At 48.8% G+C, this 20,222-nt stretch overlaps 1 protein-coding gene across 5 annotated transcripts; it reads left to right on the forward strand.

Moving 5' to 3' along the window:
• Positions 1 to 2,863: 2,863 nt before the first annotated feature.
• On the forward strand, positions 2,864 to 19,910 carry ETV4 (ETS variant transcription factor 4). 5 transcript variants are annotated; one of them, XM_068212069.1, is made up of 12 exons: positions 2,864 to 2,913; positions 2,998 to 3,094; positions 3,242 to 3,289; positions 7,532 to 7,585; positions 9,999 to 10,113; positions 11,425 to 11,571; positions 12,035 to 12,279; positions 14,114 to 14,188; positions 14,286 to 14,354; positions 14,715 to 14,887; positions 16,818 to 16,919; positions 18,066 to 19,910. In XM_068212069.1, the coding sequence occupies exons 1-12, from the start codon at positions 2,869 to 2,871 to the stop codon at positions 18,285 to 18,287; spliced, it is 1,392 nt and encodes a 463-aa protein (XP_068068170.1). In that variant the 5' UTR covers positions 2,864 to 2,868; the 3' UTR covers positions 18,288 to 19,910. The 5 variants fall into 5 exon arrangements, with proteins under 5 accessions (XP_068068170.1, XP_068068172.1, XP_068068171.1 ...); XM_068212071.1 differs by having other exon boundaries at positions 14,718 to 14,887; XM_068212070.1 differs by having other exon boundaries at positions 3,001 to 3,094.
• The last annotated feature ends 312 nt before the right edge of the window (positions 19,911 to 20,222 follow it).

Genomic DNA, 20,222 nt, shown 5'->3' on the forward strand with positions numbered 1-20,222 from the left:
AAACAGATCCTACAGCAGAAAATCCCAGCCTGTTTAGAGCACAGAGCTCAGCCAGGGATGGAAGTCAGCTCTCAGGAACAAAGTTTCTATTATCCTTTAACTGGTAAGTGTAGCACTGATAACTGAGCATCAAACTACCATTTTTGCTGTGGTATGTTTGGGCAAAAGTGCAAAACACGAGTGTGTGTTGACATTTAGACTTTGTAAGACATTTAAAGTATAAATTTAAAAGACATTTAAAGTATAAATTCCCTAACCAAGGGAAGTATTCTCTCTCAGCTGTCCAGTAAAACTGGACTAAGATAAAAGCCCAAATAGACTGCTACAAATCTTATAGAGCAGAAAACAAATCTGGTAAAACTGAAAACTCAGATTAACTCACATGCTTGGGTGATTTTCTCAAAGCAGAGTCACTTGGAATTCCACGTGTGGAATGTCTGGGGCAGTGGGAGCAGGTGTGCTGATGTGAATTTCCTGGAATGTTTGGGGCAGTGGGAGCAGGTGTGCTGATGTGAATTTCCTGGAATGTTTGGGGCAGTGGGAGCAGGTGTGCTGATGTGAATTTCCTGGCAGTTCACACGTGTGGTTCTGCTCCCACAGGTGTGTCAGAGCTGTGGGTCAGTCAGGCGCCCTGACACAGTGGGGAGTTGTAGCCTATTAGCAGAAATATCAAAATACACATTGATTAGATAATTAAACTTCACAGGCACTCCTTTCACAGCCAGCAGAGCTGTACAGCAAACTGGGAGGGGTGAGATATAGAGAAAACATTAAAAATGTAAAGCTCCATTTAGCCTTATGGATAACTTCCCCTTTTCTTTTTCTCTTGAGTACTTATTTCTCTTCCAGGACATAACATTCCCTGAATAATTATCTTATTATCACCAGGTCCTGCATGTCACTAATATTTTTTGGAGGAGAAAGAGGATTAATAAATGTTAAATAGCACCTTGGAATTTTAAAGGAGAAATATGGGGGAAAAAACAACTGGATGCATGCACATGGCCCAGGAGGCAGCATCCGGCATCCGGAAAAGCAAATCCACATTTTTTTAGTGTGCAAATCGCAAGATTAGATTTTTTTTGTTTGTTTTTTTCATGTTGTCGTCCCTTAACATTTGCACGAGTCCAACTGATTTTGACAGCCAGGGTTTTAGTTATTTTCGCTCCGGTTGGATGGGTGAGATTTCTTCCAACTCTTGTTGAAACTTGCTCAGAACGGAACTGAACGTACGTGAAGAGGGCTTGGAAATGACCTCGAGGAGGGTGTGGAAATGACCTCGAGGAGGGTTTGGAAGTGACCTCGAGGAGGGTTTGGAAGTGACCTCGAGGAGGGTGTGGAAGTGACCTCGAGGAGGGTGTGGAAATGACCTCGAGGAGGGTGTGGAAATGACCTCGAGGAGGGTTTGGAAGTGACCTCGAGGAGGGTGTGGAAATGACCTCGAGGAGGGTGTGGAAATGACCTCGAGGAGGGTTTGGAAGTGACCTCGAGGAGGGTGTGGAAATGACCTCGAGGAGGGTGTGGAAATGACCTCGCGGAGGGTTTGGAAGTGACCTCGAGGAGGGTTTGGAAGTGACCTCGAGGAGGGTGTGGAAGTGACCTCGAAGAGGGTTTGGAAGTGACCTCGAGGAGGGTGTGGAAATGACCTCGCGGAGGGTTTGGAAGTGACCTCGAGGAGGGTGTGGAAATGACCTCGAGGAGGGTTTGGAAGTGACCTCGAGGAGGGTTTGGAAGTGACCTCGAGGAGGGTGTGGAAATGACCTCGAGGAGGGTGTGGAAATGACCTCGCGGAGGGTTTGGAAATGACCTCGAGGAGGGTGTGGAAGTGACCTCGAGGAGGGTGTGGAAATGACCTCGAGGAGGGTTTGGAAGTGACCTCGAGGAGGGTTTGGAAGTGACCTCGCGGAGGGTGTGGAAATGACCTCGAGGAGGGTTTGGAAGTGACCTCGAGGAGGGTTTGGAAGTGACCTCGCGGAGGGTGTGGAAATGACCTCGAGGAGGGTTTGGAAGTGACCTCGAGGAGGGTTTGGAAATGACCTCGAGGAGGGTGTGGAAATGACCTCGCGGAGGGTGTGGAAATGACCTCGAGGAAGGTGTGGAAGTGACCTCCCGGAGGGTTTGGAAGTGACCTCGCGGAGGGTTTGGAAGTGACCTCGCGGAGGGTTTGGAAGTGACCTCGCGGAGGGTTTGAAGGCGAGCGCGAGGTGCTGGGGAGGGGCAGGGCCGTGCCGCGCTGGGTGGGACTCACGGACGCGGCGGGGCCCGCCGGGAGCCGCGTGCAGCCGCTCGTGAATGAACTCCGGCAGGATTTCATTTTCTTTATGAATGGGAGCTCCGCGCTGAATGAACCGCGCAGCGCTGCGATGTGATTGGTCCTCCGGGGCAGAGGCCACGCCCACTCCGCGCTGGGTGACGGCCGAGGCGCGCGGTGATTGGCGGGCGTGCCCCGACGCGAAGCTTCATTCACAAATTCGATCAAACAAAGGAGTGGGCGAGCCGGGGCCGGCAGCGAGGGGCCAATGGGCGACCGGCCCCGGGCCCACGGCGGCCTCGGAGCGCGCACGGGGCGGCTCCGCGTGGGCCGGAGCCGCCGGCGCTGAGAGACGGCTCCGGACGGGACCCGAGCCGAGCGGGGCTTCTGTCCCCGCGTTCGTCCCGGCCGGGGCTGCCGGGCTCGGTCCCGCCGGGCTCGGTCCCGCCTCTCGTTCCAAGTTTCGGCAGTTGCGACGCGGTCGCCGCCTGTCCCGGGCAGCGGCAGCGATCGCGGTCCTGCCGCTGCTGCGGATCTCGGCCGCCGGCGGCCGCCCCGCCCCGCCCGGCCCCGCTACCCCCCAGATGCCCGGGGAGAGCGGGTAGCGCCCGAGAAGGATGAAGGGCTACCCGGACCAGCAGGTGCCGTTCACTTTCCCGCAGGTGAGTGGCGGCTCCGCCGGGTGGGGGGGCTCCGGGCCGGCCCCGCTCCGCCCGGGGCTCCGCTCTGACCCGCTCCTCCCGCAGCAGCCCCCGGGCCCGGCGCTGCCCGCCGGCCGAGCCGTGCTGGGCGCTGGGAGGAGCCGCGGGGAGCCGGGCGTGCCGCCGGAGCAGGACTCGGAAGGTGAGGGGCGCCCGGGGCTCAGGGAGGGCCGGGGGTGGCCGGGCAGGGACCGGGACCGGGACTGGGACCGGGGCCGGGGCCGGGGCCGGGTTCTCCCCCGCTCGTCCCGCAGCACGCCGCGGTCAGCGCCGGCCCCTCTCCCCGCAGAGCTCTTCCAGGACCTGCGGCAGCTCCAGGAGACCTGGCTGGCTGAAGGTAGGCTCTTCCCCCAGCTCTGCGCGGCTTCGCTCGTCTTGCAGTTGGTTTTGGGGTTTGTCCCGCTCCTCTGCTGGGTTTGCCTGGCTCCAAGCAAAAGTGGGTTTTTTTCAGACTTGCCAACCTCTGCCTTGTGTAAATTAAGACGCTGAATGACACCATTGTGCCGGGCATTTGCTTATGAATGGAACTTGGCTGCCGGCCCGCTTTCCTGGGTACAATTTTCGCTTCAGGCTATTTGTAACTGCTTCAATTTTATGCTAATTTGTCACTTATCTTTGTAGGTTGCCAGAACGTTGATATTTTCTTAAACAACAAAGTAGTCTTTTAATTTGGGGAACAAAATGCTTCTATTCTTTCTTTCTTTTTTTTTTCTTTCTTTTTTTTTTTCTATTTTTTTAATGTAATACTTTGTGGGGACCTTCCTGGAATTTACATACTTTTCAGTTTGGTGTCTCAGTTGTTTTGACTTTGAACTTCAAGGAAAACTTCGAATGCCAGGAAGTCGCATTAATTCCAAGTGAAACTTTCTAAACATGGTGATTTTGCTCCAATTCCAGTACTACAGATGGTCCATTTTCTAGAAAATTCAAAACACATCCTCGAGTACAGACTCTTGACAAATACTAAAGTACTTATTGTATCTAGGTACTTAAAAATATTTAACTGTAGTGATGTAAAGATATGCATGGCATTTTGAGCAGGGTTATTTCCTCTCATCTTACCACAAGTGAGGGACAGTCTTGTCAAACAATTCTTTTTTTTAAGCCTTCAAAAATGTGTTTGCCAACTAAGTAAGATTATTATTAAGGAAAAAAATCAGAAGTTTTATGTTCACTCCAAACGGAACTGAGATGGGGTGATGTGAATCAGGCAGTGTTCCAGGAGTGTGAGGATTGTAAGGATGCAGCAGGAATTACCTGGAGGCTCTTTCCATACTGAAACATCCCTGTGACTTTTATCAGAACAGGAAAATTGGTATGAATTCCTGGTCATGTAACTGACCTGAGACTGATTTCTTTTAAAGCTTACAAGAACTCGAGCTGCCAATAATTTTGCCTCAGAACTGATTTTCGGTAGCCTTTCAATTTTGGATTTTCTGACGTCTGGTAATATTTAGAGCTCACCAATCCAAAGAATTTCCATGGAATCTCTCACAATATATTTGCCACTAGCAGAGTGTTTGTAGGGTGAGTTTGGAAGTCGCTCACAGCCCTGGAGAGACAGAGGTGCTCTGCTCCCAGCCAGGATCAGTAAATGATAGTGCAAACCTTACTGCATGTTGCTGGAATATAGGCAGGGATTTTTGTTAATTATCATTTTGCATGGCTCGTAGCATCCAGCCAGAGTCCAAGTGAAATCCCTGAGAACTCAGAATGAGTTTTAACAATGTATTTTATTATTTTACTATGCATATCAGGGAACTGGTTGCTCCCATTTCCAGACTTGTAACAAGAAAAATGAAGTGAACTATTGCTTTTTCCTATTTACCAGGATGTCAAAATATTTTCCTGAATCGTGAAAATATTTTTTATTAATGTCCTGTACGTTGACATTTGTTCATGAGGTGAAGACATCAGATGAAGGGTACCTTCCCAAACAATGCAGAAGAAAGAGAAAACGTTAAATATGTCCTTTATTATTTTCCTTTATCACGTTTAGTTTTATTTTAAAAGTTATTTATTTACTTACAGGTTTTGGTGTTACTTTTTAAATAAAAGAGAAACAAACCTAGGAAGGAAGCAAACTAGAAATAAGGCATCAGCCAAAAATGTAAATGAATTTAAAGCACAAATACATCTGTATAAATGTGTTTATGTGTGTCACTATATGTATTGGTGTGATGTCAGTCACAGGTATAGCTCTTTGTTGTCTTTTCAAAGTATTTTAGTAGTGTCAATTAACATTTGGTATCTTATTTTGAGAGTCAAAGAATTATATATATAACTCTATGTATTATATTATTCTATATAAGTAATTCTATATATATTATATATATATAGAATTCTTTTTAAAGAATTATATGCAGAATATAAAGGCTCTTAAAGGCTCTTTTCTTGTGTTTTGAGGCTCTTAAAAAAAAAAAAAAACAACAAAAAAAAAAAAAAACCCAAACAGATGCTGAAAGTTCCTGGGCCTGGTAAGTAGAAATCCAGTTTTCCTCTGCACTGTTTTTACCAGGATCTGGTGCACTTGGGGGTGAAGCTGGCAGTTGGTAACTGTATGGAATTAACTTCAAAGCCAAACAATTTATAGAAGTGCATCAGCATTCAGAGAAACAAACAAAAAAACCCCAAATTTCCTTGGAGAAAAGTGGCACAGGCAGGTCCTGTGAAGGAGCACATTCACATCTCCAGGTGTCCTCAGGCAGAAAATTTAAGTTCCAGTGCTCCAGCTCTTGGAAGTTGTGTGGGAAATGGTGGGGGCAGCGTTGCTGCCTGCAGGGTGACAAGAGCAGAGCTGGGTTTAGATCTCTCATTAATTATCCCACTTCTTGCAAGAACCAGTGTGGGTTTGGGGAGAACAGGAAAATACCTGGTTTGCAACCTTGTGAAGTACGCAGTGAATATAAAAATTCACAGAAGTCCCAGAATCTCCAGGTTGGAAGAGAGCTTCGGGATCATCGAGTCCAACCCAGCCCCAGCACCTCGACCAAACCCTGGCACCCAGTGCCACCTCCAGCCTTGTTTAAACACCTCCAGGGGTGGTGACTCCACCACCTCCCCAGTCCCTGGGAATTCCCAAAATTCCCCCAAATTCACAGAATCCCCGGGGTGGAAGAGACCTTCCAGGTCATCGAGTCCAACCCAGCCCCAGCACCTCGACCAAACCCTGGCACCCAGTGCCACCTCCAGCCTTGTTTGAACGCCTCCAGGGCCGGTGCCCACCTCCCTGGCAGCACATTCCAATGCCCACTCCCTCTTTCCGTGAAGGATTCTTTCCTGATGTCCAGCCCAAACTCCCCCTGGCACAGCTGGAGGCCGTGGCCTCTTGTCCTGGGGTCACTGGTGACCACTCCAGGGGAAATGACCTCGTGGAAATGTTGTGAGTACAAAGGACAGAACAGAATGACCAGGTTGGAAGAGACCTCCAAGGTCATCGGGTCCAACCCAGCCCCAACACCTCAGCCAAACCCTGGCACCCAGAGCCACCTCCAGCCTCGCTGAAACACCTCCAGGGGTGGTGACTCCACCACCTCCCCGGGCAGCCACTCCAGAACTTTATCACCTTTCTCTGAAAAACTTTTTCCTGACATCCAACCTAAATTTCCCTTGGTGCAGTTTGAGACTGAAATTGAAACTGTCTTCTGGAAATGTCTCTTCAGGCTTCTAGCACAGCCCGGAGCTGTGTGCAAACATCACTGCCCAGCAGTGAGGGTGGAGGTTTCAGCCCAGCCCTGCCCCTCATTTCACATCTGTTGCGTGGCTTTCAGCATTTAATCTCTTGTCACATCACCAGTGATGCCATGGAGAGGCTCAAGGCTGTGGCCTGAGAAGTCCAATTCTGCTCATGCAATATGATCCCCAGAATTTCTTCTATTTCCACCTTTCTTTTCAAAGATAATTCAGAGAATGAATTTTCTAGATTGTTTTTTCTCAGTTCCCCATATTTTTTTTTTTTTTTTTTGCTTACATTTCCAGTTTGTTGTCATACAGGTTATTTGGAGGAACAGCAATTGCAGAGTGAAGGGTTTGGCCAGTTCCATCCTGATTCACCACCTGTTAGCACAGTGTTTAATAAACCCTGAGGTTTATTTTTGCCATGTCCAGTCTAGCTTAGTTTCAACTGACTGAGATTAGTGTGCTTCCATCCTTTATGTCCCTTAATTTTGACTACATCACCTCTGGTTTGGAGCAGAGAGAGTGCAATCACAATCTGTTGTCCACTCTGCAATAACAAAAACTGCAGGTTTGTCTGTTAGCAGCAGCATTTCTTTCAGCAGCAGTGACAGACTTTATGAAATAACAACAATCTGCTGCAAGCTCTCCCTTCCCTGCAGTAAAAAGGATGTAAAAGTAATTGTTAGAAGTTATAAAACATGGGTAAGGTTTCTCCCAGGACTCACATGTATTCATTAATCCCAAAGGGAAACTCCTTAGTCGCTAAAACCATCCCAGCAGAAAGCTCAGATCTTTCCTGCAGAGATTTATTTCTGCCTTAGTGCTAATTATGCTCTACAAAGTGCCAAAACTAACTCCTCCCTGCCTCTTTTTCTCCCTCCCTCCCTCTCTCTCCTGACAGCTCAGGTTCCAGACAATGATGAGCAATTTGTGCCTGACTTCCATTCAGAAAACTGTAAGTACCGTGGGGATGCTCACACCTCTTGGGGGAAAGACAAATCCAAATTCTGGTGCCTTTTTCCCCCTGCCCCAGGCAGTTTCCCCCACCAAACTGAAATTAAACACTTTTACTGGTTGCTCTTGTTTCCCTCCTTTCTCAGAGCTTGGTTTCCGAGCCATATATCTGATTTCTTTCTCTTTTTGACCTAGAACTGAGGAGAGGGATGGTTCCAGTTTCACTCTGAGTGAATCAGTGAGTCAGGTGTAATGTGAGAGCCTGTTCCAGCTGCTAGGGGCTGGAAAGAATTGGCTGCTCCTAACACATCCAGCTTCTTGGCAATCCCATGCAGTTCAGTGTACTGGAGAGAGCAATTTTTTTTTCCTCCCTGAGACTCAGCTGACCCATCAGCATTTTTAGATGGGCTGTGTCAGGAAAATTAATCCACAAACATCAGAGGTTTATGTCCAAAAAGGAGACAGAGGAGTTCTTTTGCTTTATTCCAATAAATAAAGAGGCCATGGGCCATTCCCCTGGGGTCTCTCCAGTTTTTGGAGGACACAGCCTCCTTTTTATCCCAATTTCCCGGCCACATTTCCCTTCTCTCTTTCCCCCTTGGCTGAGGAACTTGAGAGGTTCAGACTTCCCAATACACCTGATACCAGAGATTTCCCTCTCATGTATAACCTTCCCTTTTTAATTTTTAATTCTTATGGAATTTAGGGGTTTTCCCCATTGTTTCTTCCATCTTTCAATATCCAATTTCATTTATCAGCCAAGCTACAGTTCATTTGTAAAAACAAATATCTTTTTCCATTCATCAATCAGTGGAATCCTTTGATCTCTCAGTGCTGATTTTATCTACCAGCAGACCCACAGCTTGTTTGGAAGGACAAATCCCTCATTCCTCTCAGCTGGGTACATCCATACGTTGAGGAGGGCTGCTGCAGGGTGCACCACACACACTGAGACTTTTCTCTTCTGGCCCTTCCTTGGGCTTGGGCTGCTGAATGCACCCCAGGTGTGTGGCGAGCTCTGGCTCCGGGGATTCCCCCCTCTTTCACTTTGGGCAGTGCCAGAGCTGGTTTTTGGGTGGGTTCCTCTGCTCCCACTGACAGCAGCCACAGGAGCCAGGAGCAGCAGAAGGCTCTGGGATCTGCTGGGGTTATTTATGTATACCAGTCCTGTCAAGCTCTCTGAGTGCTGGCAAGGTGGGCTTTGCTGGTGTAGGATGAAATCAAAGGCAGCCAAAAGGAGTTGGGGATTTTTGGGAGGAAGGGGCAGATGGCCCCCTCTTGGTGTGAGAATTAATTTTGGAGAAGTATATAATATAATAAGAACAATAATAATAAGTTAATAATAAATATAATTTATAATATATATACTATTATATAATAATATATGCTATTATATTAATAGTATATACTATAATAATATTTTTGGAGAAGTTTATAGAAGTGTCCTGTGCCATGAGAGGCAGCAAAGCCTTTAGCCAGCTCCTTGCTTCTGAAGGGACCCTCAGTCCTTTCAGTGGGGGAGAAGTAGCTTGAAAATGGCTGGTGCATGTAGGGTTCAGGTCACTCCTGAAATAAACTCATCAAAATGATGAGGTGTTCATGGATCAGGATGTTCCTTCCCATTCTTAAAAGCAGTCACAGTGTTGAACATCCCAGACCCAGAGCAGCTCATGGGGCTTAAAGAGGTGGGAGTAAGCTGGTGATGAGGGACTGGAGATGGCCTTACTCAAAGATTACAGCTTGGATTTGGAGGGCAGATCCTTCCCTAGTCTGAAATAAGCCTAGGTTTATGTACCCTCCTGGGGTTACTTTCCTCCCTAAATGCCAGAGACCTCCTAAGAGCAGCACCAGGGCCCACAAGCCAAGGTAGAGGAGGTCAGCCCATCCTTCAGCCAGGACAAGCCTTTCTGAGGAGCTAGGAAGCAAATTCTGTGCCCTGCTGGACTGAATAAAGCATATTGGGTGTGAACCTGGCAGTTGGTAGCTGTATGGAATTAGCTTCAAGCCAAATAATTTATGGAAGTGCATCAGCATTCAGAGAAACAAACAAACAAAAAAATCCTAAACACCCACATCCTACTTCCTGGTGCTGTGAGCTGCAGTTCACACTTGTTATTCATGAAATTGTGATAAACCCAGAAATATCAAATATCCCTCCTTGTCTGCATCAGGCTCTTGCCATGACCAGTGCACTGAAAATGGAAATAAACACTTTTTTTTTTATTTTTTTTTTCCTGGACTGTCCCTGTGTTCTGGATGAGCAGAGTGGTTTGGGGATCCCCCAGTCCCACACTCAGGGGTGCTGGACTGTTGGCACAGAGGAGACTCAGCAAAGGAACCCCTGCCTTTGGAAATGCCTGATAATCACATAAAGAAGAACAGTGTCAGTGGGATCTTTCCTTTCTCTCCTGCAGTGGCTTTTCACAGTCCTCCTGCTAAGATCAAGAAGGAGCCCCAGAGCCCCTCGGAGCTGTCCTGCAGCCACGAGCAGCCACTCCAGCACAGCAGTGAGCAGTGCCTTTACGCCAGGTATGGCTCCCAGAGAGGGGCAGGAGCTGCTCTGAAACCCAGAGCCCTGCAAAACCTGGCACTGGAGGGGGTGACAGCAGCCCTGCCCGCCTGCTGGCTGCAGCCCAGCAGTGGTCAGCGGCTCCGGCCGCTGCCCAGGGCAGCTCAGGCCTGTGAACATCAGCTCTGGGCTTGCCTCCATTTATTCTCCCTGTTTATTCTCCCTGGCCCTCAGCCATCCTCACACTCAGCAATGCTGACATCTACCACATGCCTCTCCCCACTGCTTTCCAAAATCTGTCCCACACCTGACCCCACTGGCCTGGCCTGAGCTGTGGCTTCTCCAGCACAGCCCTTCCCCAGGGCCGTGCTCGAAGGGCTGCTGCTGTCAGTGAGCAGTGGGGCAGCAGGGGGGTTGGGCTGGGGGTTTCTGGCCCAGGTGGATGCACAGGGGGACAGCACGTTTGGTATTTCCTAAGTTTGGAAAGCCAGGTGTCTGCTAAGGAAGGCAGGAGCCTCCCTTGAAATGGAAAATGTAAACCCCCTCCCTCCAAATTAATATCATTTCAAAATTAAGGGGCTCTCAGGAAAAGGTATGGGAATAACAGTTCTTTACTGGAAAATTAAAAATACAAATGCAATACTACAAAAAAAAAAAAAAAAGAAAACAACCCCTGCCAGAGTCAGAGCAGGCCCTGGCAGCCTGTGGGTCAGGGAGGTGGCAGCAGTCCCATCCCATGGTGGCTCAGCCCTCCTGCAGTGCCAGCTGTGCTTCTGCTGGAGCAGGGATCCTGCACAAGGCTGGAGTTTTCCTCTGAAGCTCCAGGGCTGGTGTGGATGGGCCTGGGCTTCCTCTGGGAATGCAGTGGGGAAGAAAGCTGCTCCTCTGGGAATGCAGTGGGGAAGAAAGCTGCTCCTCTGGGACTGCAGTGGGCAAAGGCTGCTGTGGTGTTCCAAAGTCAGATTGTATCCAGGTAGGAATGCTTGGCTCCAGGTTATATCAGATTGTATCCAGGTAGGAATGCTTGGCTCCTCCCCTGGGCAGAGCCTCTCCCCATGGGATGATGGAATTTTCTCAGCCATGCAGGGGCACTCACTGGCCATGGACAGAAGATAATTAATAATTAATGGCCCATTAACTGAAGAGATCTCCTGGAGGGAGGATTGGTTGTGGGAGAGATAAAGAAAACTGCCCCATGGACAGCAGAGAGCTGCCCCAGCTCTGACAGATGGCAATGGAACGCACACCCCCAGCTAAGGCAAAGATGTTCCAGGTGCCACAAGTCCCTCTTGAAGAACTGAAATGCTGCAATATCTGTTTGCCTGTTCCAGTGCCTATGACCAGCCCAGACATTCCCCCAGCCCTGGAGTCCTGATCCAGCCACCACTCCAGCCGTTCCCCAGACAGGACAGGAGCTTCCTGAGCCCCGCAGGGCCACCCCGCTCCACATCCAGCTGTGGCTTCCTCAGTGAGAACAGGTGAGTTGGAGGAGGAGGCAGCCACTGGCAAGGATTGCCCTCCTTGGTGGTGAAAGGAGGAAGGGAAGGGCTGCAGCATCCAGGTGAAGTGCTCTGTTTCCAGCAGGCACAGGATCCCCTCCCGTGGGACCCACCTCTGCTGCCTGGGTGTGAGGTCCATACCCTTAACCCTGCCAGATCCTGTGAGTGCTGGGCTGTGGGGCAGCTGCCCTTGGAAACATCCTTCCCTGGGATGTCATCCTTCCTTGTGCCAGCCACCACGGGCTCCTACAGCTGCAGCAATGGGCTGAGGAGGTTTCTGTCCCTCCAGCAGCCCTGTGCCAGGGCTGAGACCAGGGGGCCCAGAAAGCAGAAACCAGGGCTGAGACCAGAGGGTTCTGCGCAGGCTCAGGGGAATCACCCATTGTTTCTGGGGCTGCAAATTCTCAAGAAAGCAGCTGTCTCACATCCTCTCCCTTCTTAGCTCTGCCTATCAGCCACCTCTGGAGATGTGCCATTCCTTCCCACCCTCCCGGGCCATGGCCCAGGAAGACCCCATTGCCTACCAGTGCCAGCTGCCCAAGCCCTGCCTCCAGTACCCTCACCAGGGCTTCAAAGAGGAGCACCACGACCCCCAGTACGAGCAAGCAAACCAGGCAGGCAGCAGGCAGCAGTACCCAGCAGCTGTGCTGGTCAAGCAGGAGCAGGTGGATTACCTGTACGACCCAGGTAGGCAGAACTGACCCTTCCTGACTGCATGAACATCATCAGTGGGGTCAGCAGCCCCCTGGGGAGCATCCAGCTGGATGAACTGCTGCTCTCTGAGCTCTGCAGCAGCACTGCTCACTGTCAGCAGCACGTGCTGGCTGGGAAGGTGGCCTGGGTACCTGGCAGCTAAAACAGTTCTGTCTGTTCACTGCATCCAAAATAAGTCTGGGACACTCATCATGCTCTGAGAAAGACTTTCTGGGACAGAGCTGAAAGCTTTAGCAAGACAGGAGGCAGAAGGTGATGTTAAATCCATTCATACTAGATAAAAGCATCCCCACCCCAAGGGAGTAAGTAGCCAATAAGGAGACTCTCAAAATTCATGATTAGCCCACACACAACATCAGAAATGAAGAAAAGACTGTTTCCAGTTTCACAGAGAGTTTTTGTTTTCAGGGGTATTTGTGAGCTGGAAGGTTGTAGAAAGTGAGGTCAGCTTTGAAAACAGCAGCAGAAAGGAAGGAATCAAATATGTTGGAACTTGGACAGAAAAACTGTCCTGGATCCTTGCAGCAGAAGCCCCTCAGCACAGAGGAAAGGGGCTCTGGGTGGGCTCAGCTCAGTGCCAGGGTGCTGCTTGGTATTCCCTGGAGGATCTGCTACTTCCCATGGAAACAAGGCTCAGAGAACAGAGATGTCAGGGGATGACAAGAGAAAAAATTTAGTGGTGCCAAAAATAGCTCTTTAGATGCCAGATAGCTCCACCAGGTGATCCTCTTATTTTTCCACAAGGGATAAATCTTATTTTTCTGGCAGATCTGTCCAAAGACTCACTACCCTGAGATCACAATACCCTCTTCCAGAGGGAGTGATACTTCTGGATTCCTGGTATTTTAATGGACATCTTGAATGGTTTCCTTTAGCAGAAATAAACACAAAAATAAAAAGCTCCTATGAGGGTATCACTGTGGTGATATTGGAATTACAGTTTCACTGGGTCCTTCTGTTCAGAAAATGTGCAAGCCCAGAAGATGGGAATGTGCTTTTTGTGAGAGTAGTTTATGATTGTAATAACACCCAGTCTGTCAGCTCAGAGTTCTCTTCCCTTTGCATCAGCAAAATATCTGCTGGCAGCAATGGCCAGGCACAGGTGTGAGAGGGAAGTGGAACATTAACCTTTGCAAAGCTCCCAGTTACAGCTTCTCTTTCAGCTGTGCACAGTAAATAAATTTGATTCAGAAAACACAAGATACAGAAGACACAAATTGCAGTGCACAGACAGCACTATACACTACACAGAGAACCAGGAAAGACTTCCTGCTTGCTTTTAACAAAACCTGATTTTTCTTTTATACTTTCTAAACTGTTTGTGGGAATGCCCCATCATGATGTGAAAAAGCCAGGGAGACTGGAGACATCTGAAATTACATTTGTGAGACTCTGCAGAAACATGCAGATGCTACTGCTCTCCATTCACATCACCATCATAATACCCCTGGAAAAATGTAATGCCTTCTCACCTAGGAAAGCAGCAGCAAAGTGTGTAGTTATCTTAAACTAAGATGAGAGAGGGGTTCAAATTTAGCCTACTGTCCATGATTTTGTATAAAAATGATGTAGAGGTGATTGGCTGCTTCTCCTGGCTACTCTGAAGGATGGTGTGTGATAGTGCCACAACAACTTACTGCTCTAGTTCATGCTTGGAAGGATAATGCAAATGAAGCTGTGGTTAGCAGTCTGACACTCACCCTTTAGGAGGGCGTGGACAGCTGCACTCACCTATCCACCTTTGCAGAGCAAGATAATTCTGCCACCTGTGCTTTTTAAAGAAATGAGTTTGTTGATTGTTCTGTAGATGTTCCTGACTGTCCTTCCATGTACATAAATGCTGAGAGTTATCCGAGCCATTCAAATACAGAAGATCCATTAGGTAAGAGATGCAGGGACTGTCTTCTCCTCCCTGCACAGAACCACCCTCTGGTACTACCCTGGCTGGCTGTGACTGCTGATGTTCCTTTCTCTTTCAGGCTGCAGCTATGACAAGCAGATGAGGTCCTTTACTGATGATGTCTGTGTTGTTCCAGAAAAAATTGAAGGTTGGAGAAAGAATGGCTTGGAGTTTTGGTGTAAGATAGGGTTATCCATCACCTTAGCCCTAGCCTTGACTAGGCCTACATAGTTCATTACTGTGTTCTTGCAGGTGTGTTGGTACCCAGCTTTTTGGTATCCCCTTTTTTGAGCTTTCTTAGCAGCAACCAGGCCTAGCATAAGTAGCTCAGTTGTGACTTATATCAGAGCTGCTCTTGGAAGAGTTGCTTGTCAATTTGCCCCTGTTGTATGTGAACTGAAATATTCCAGGTAAACATTTTGAAACTGTAAGATGTGCTGCTTTTTTCTTTTTTCCCCAGTGGTTTTTGCACTGTTCTCCTTGGAGATGTCTTGTTTGTTCTTCCCAGCAGGAGACATCAAGCAGGAAGGTGGAGGGTACCGGGAAGGACCCCCCTACCAGAGACGGGGCTCGCTCCAGCTCTGGCAGTTCCTCGTGGCTCTCCTGGACAACCCCACCAACTCCCACTTCATTGCCTGGACTGGGAGAGGAATGGAGTTCAAGCTCATTGAGCCAGAGGAGGTGAAAGCATTGAGGTTCTCTACAGGCTCGGGGGAATCACCTGTTGTTTCTGGGGCTGCAAACTCTCAAGTGGCTTTTCCTCTGCCCTGTGAAGCTTTTGCTTGCCAGTGGTACTCACCAGCCCCTGCAGCAAGTCAGGGATTTTAGAAGAGGTCAAAACACTTGAGTTACACAAATATCAGGTTTAAGAAAGGCTGCTTGTGTGTAAGATTAAAACCTCAGCTATGCACTGTGTCAAATTACCCACAGCCTTCATTTCCCTGGATACTTCACTCTCAAGCTTGCAGTGACCTGCTCTGTCTTGTCATGCTCCATACCTGAGGCTCGAGTTTTGAACCCTACTGATTGCAGAAGTTTTCATAAGATATGTCCTAGTCTATCTTTATTTCAAAACTACTTTCAGTGAAGTGTAATTTCAAATGCTGCCATGTATCCAGTATTACTGGATTTTTTGGTATCTGGGAGAAGTGTCCATAATATCTGTTCATATCTTGTTCTAATTAGAGCTGCATTTAGCACTGTTCTTGCCACATATCAAAATTTATGGGCATTTTCAGTGCAGATGAGTTGTCTTGGCAGGTTGGCATTGGCTCACAACAGACTTCTGAGTCTCATGGATAAAGCTGAAAATCATGTAGGAGTAGAAAGGCACAGGTCTCTTCCAGTGTGCTCCCTCATGCTTGGTCTCCTGATAAACATGGAACCCTTGAAAATTAAGTGTAACATAGGAAAAAGCAGCCTTTTAACATCCTCAGGCTTTCAGAGTACTGGAGAGTGAGGAGCAGTGGTGACAGCAAATGAGCTCTGTATTGGTAAGAATTTCTCCATGATACAGAGTGCTTGAGTTCTACTCATGTTTAAAAGCTGCTAAATTATTGATGAGTCTATTATTGAAATGTTTGTATGTGTCATGGTACATCAGTGAAAGGAGAAGCAGCTGGATGATGTTCTTTTCTCTTGGGCTGGTGTTACAGTTTGGAAAGCCAGGTGTCTGCTAAGGAAGGCAGGAGCCTCCCTTGAAATGGAAAATGTAAACCCCCTCCCTCCAAATTAATATCATTTCAAAATTAAAAGGCTCTCAGGCAAAGATATGGGAATAGGAATAACAGTTCTTTACTGGGAAAATTAAAAATACAAATGCAATGGTACAAAAAAGGGAAAAAACCCCTGCCAGAGTCAGAGCAGGCCCTGGCAGCCTGTGTGTCAGGGAGGTGGCAGCAGTCCCATCCCATGGTGGCTCAGCCCTCCTGCAGTGCCAGCTGTGCTTCTGCTGGAGCAGGGATCCTGCACAAGGCTGGAGTTTTCCTCTGAAGCTCCAGGGCTGGTGGGGATGGGCCTGGGCTTCCTCTGGGAATGCAGTGGGGAAGAAAGCTGCTCCTCTGGGAATGCAGTGGGGAAGAAAGCTGCTCCTCTGGGAATGCAGTGGGGCAGAAAGCTGCTCCTCTGGGAATGCAGTGGGGCAGAAAGCTGCTCCTCTGGGAATGCAGTGGGGCAGAAAGCTGCTCCTCTGGGAATGCAGTGGGGAAGAAAGCTGCTCCTTTGGGAATGCAGTGGAGAAGAAAGCTGCTCCTCTGGGAATGCAGGGGGGAAGAAAGCTGCTCCTCTGGGAATGCAGTGGGCAAAGGCTGCTGTGGTGTTCCCAAGGTCAGATTGTATCCAGGTAGGAATGCTTGGCTCCTCCCCTGGGCACAGCCTCTCCCCATGGATGATGGAATTTTCTCAGCCATGCAGGGACACTCACTGGCCATGGACAGCAGAGATCTCCTGGAGGGAGGTTTGGCTGTGGGAGAGATAAAGAAAACTGCCCCATGAACAGCAGATACCTGCCCCAGCTCTGACAGATGGCAGTGGAATGCACACCCCCAGCTAAATCTTTCAACCTAAGACAGCTGGGCTCACTGCCCCTGCCACTTTGGTGCTGTGTTTGCAGGTGGCCAGGCTCTGGGGGATCCAGAAGAACCGTCCAGCCATGAACTACGACAAGCTGAGCCGGTCACTGCGCTACTATTATGAGAAAGGCATCATGCAGAAGGTCAGTTTGCAAAGCAGGAGAAAACTTTATGCTTGAAGTGATGCTCCTCTTGTTTGAGACAAGTCCTAGACAGAATGTCCTTGAGCTAGCTGAGGGAAATGGCAAAGGTAAGATTTTTAGAAAGCTGGGAAAGCAGGCCTTAGAAACAGAAAGAACAGAAAACTCAGAGCTAGCTGCAGCTGCAAAGTCATAAAATAGAAAAAGTTACAGTGGTATAGCAAGCAAGGATGTTAAACAATAGCTTGAGTTTTAGGCTTGGGTAAGGTAGACTTTAAGACTGCAGGAAAATATGCTTAGCAAGAGAGTAGAAGGTTTTAAGCTCAATAATGGAGTATTGTGTATTGTTAATAGAAAGCAGACAAGCCAGCATTGTGTGAAGCAGGTGTATGTGTGCTTTTAGTGATTGGCTAGTGTGTAAGCTTCAGCAATATGCTCTTGGCTAGAAAGCTTTTAAAATGTTCTGTAAAAAGAAATCTTTGGCTGCTGCTGGCTGTACATGAGCTTTGCCATCTTCCTATTGTCTCAGCCATGTAATGAGGCTGATGCTGCAGTAAAGCTCAAGGAATGTACCCCAGCAGTCCTGTCCTGTTCATGAAAACTCCAAACAAACTAGCCGGGCATCCCAGGCTTGCTTTCCCCAAAGCTTCTCTTTGCTATAGTTCAGTAGAGAAGCTGTGAAGGAGCTGAATGTAGGCAAAGCATGAGAAATAAAACAAAGAGGGGATTAGGGTTTCTTTCTTTTTTCTGTATATTTCTGCAGTCAGGAGAGTTGGAATTTATGTAGCTTCAAGGAGATGGAATCAGTCCTTCCTCTGGTGAGGGAAAGGCTGCCTGGGACTTGGTCCTGTGTGGTGGGGATGGTCTGTGGCACACCCAGGCCCCTGGAGAGATAATTGGGAGTGTAACTGTCTCAGTACAGACTGCTCAGGGGCTGCTGTTGTTACCTGGACAGAGAGTGTCAGCTGGCAGCATCCCAGTTCCCAGGAGCTGCTCATGGGGAGGTCAGAACAGCAGAGAAGCAAGAGGACAGCACAAGGAGAAATGTACAGCTCTGACACATCTCGGGGCAGGCAGATGTGTTTGCAAGCCTTCCCTGGTGCTGCCCTGGGCCTGCAGCACTCACCTGGCCTCATGTCATCCCTGCAGGTGGCTGGGGAGCGCTACGTGTACAAGTTTGTGTGTGAGCCTGAGGCCCTGTTCTCCATGGCCTTCCCCGAGCAGCAGCGGCCGGCGCTGAAGGCGGAGCTGGAGCGGCAGCTCAGCGAGGAGGACACGGTGCCTCTGTCCCACCTGGATGACAATGGCTCCTACCTGCCAGACCTTGGCAGCTTCCCTCCACAGCTCTACAGCAAAGGCTACACCTACTAGCACTGCTGGGAGCACTGTGCTTGTGTTCAGGAGATGGCGGGTTGGTGTTCAGCTGGTGGCAGCATTTGTTCAGGCCAGCACTGAGCTCTGCATCCCTGCTTTGGTCAGCACGAGTGGGAAATCACCTGACAGCAGACAGGGCTCTTGTGTGCTTGTGATAAAACTCTTACTGTGTCAGGATGGGGCACGTTCTCAGCTGTGCAGGTATCTCAGCAGCAGATCAGGAGATTGGTGCCTCCAGATGTATCCAACCTGTCACTATCCCCTCATTGCAGAGGGAGGATGCTGTCCCACCAGGGCTTTTTTCATTAAGAAAAATGAGAAAAATTGTGAGAATGCTACAATGCTGCTGACTCCATTCCTCCTGTACACGTCCAGAACCTCTGCACGACCTGCTTTCAGCTCTGACCAGAGGAACTCACTCTGAAAGGCCACTCAAGCCTTCTTCCCAGGATGGCTGCAGGACAATGGTCACAGATCTTGTGCCTTCCTTGAGGAATACTCATTGTCCTGTGCATGCTCCTGCCTTATCACCTCCTTGCTCATGCCAGGAGTTTCTGGTACCCAGGCACTCTGAGCAGGCTAGGTGGAGGCCTTGGCCAGGATTAGGGCAGGGGAACCACAGAGGAGCTTGACTGCATTGGTCTGGGGCACAGGTCAAAGCCAATGCCTCGTTCAGGTGCAGGGATTGTGGGAAGCAGCAAGGCCTGAGACACAGCTCAGTGTAGTGGTGTGGCTTTTCCAAACTGAAAAACTTCTTCAACAAACATTCTCAGGATATTTGAAGAGCTGCCCGGCTCTTGAGTGTGCCCATCCTGGGCTTGGCTAGAGAATTGTCTGAGGCAAGAGGTGACACCTGGTGGAGGTGTGATTTTAAAAATGCTATACAAAGTAACCTATACCATACATAGATCTTAATATAGGAATTCAGACTTAAACTCCACAGATATTTGCATGTTTGAGGAGAATTCAGATGTGTTGAAAAGGCAGCTCTCTCTGCAGTCCAATGCAGCACATGCAACTTAACTAAACTGGCAGGTTTTCCACAACAGTAAATGTTCATAATGGGTACCACATCCTGATTAAGAGGTGTTTCATTTTTTATTTAGCAGCTCTACCACGTTCCCAGTTAGACAAGGAGCAGTACAGTGTACCCCTACAGAGAAAGTCTGTTTCCATTGCTTTAGATTGATGTTTCAGCTGCTGAATACAGAGCATTGCCAATCCTGCCAGCATGGTAGCCTGTAGAAAAAATTCTGTATATTGACTGAAAGCCTGATTTCCCTGATGACTGTCCCCTGCATGGCTAATGCCAACCCTCCCAGCCTCATCCCTGAGTGCAAGAGCCATGGAAGGCAGCATTCCCTGCCTGAGGAGAGGCCAGACACTCAGAGCAGTCTGCTCTGCTGACGCCTTTGCAGGCCCTGTGCAGAAACTTGGTGTTCTGACAGTTCCTGACCCTCCTGCCTTGCCCTGCACCTCCCTGGCCAGCACAGCTCCTGTGGTGTCCCAGAAGTGAGGGTGAAGGGGAACCCTTCCGCTGGTATAAGCTGCCTTTACTATTTATGAGTGTAAAAATACTATCATTAATAAATTGGTCTGTCTTTGGCCACTGCAACCTCACCAAGTGCTCCTCCTTTACCTTCTGAGCTTGCTTTGCACCTCCCCTTGGCACCAGCTCACAGCTTTGATACCTTCACCTGCAGCATTCCCAAGGACTTGACATTTATCCAGTATCCTTTGGGCCACCCCTCTGCCCTTCCTTCCAGAACAGGAATTCAGGGAGCGAGTTCACACATTTCAGTGCAATTTTAGCTGCACGTTTCATTCAGGTTTCTCAAGTCAGGGCAACCACAGAGCAGTTACAGGAATCAGAAGGTAAGGTTCCCCTCCTTGAGGGGCAGTGACCTCCAAAGCTCAGAGATTCATGATAAC

Source organism: Anomalospiza imberbis, chromosome 22, assembly GCF_031753505.1.
Source record: "Anomalospiza imberbis isolate Cuckoo-Finch-1a 21T00152 chromosome 22, ASM3175350v1, whole genome shotgun sequence".
In the NCBI taxonomy this organism is placed as follows: Eukaryota; Metazoa; Chordata; class Aves; order Passeriformes; family Viduidae; genus Anomalospiza; species Anomalospiza imberbis.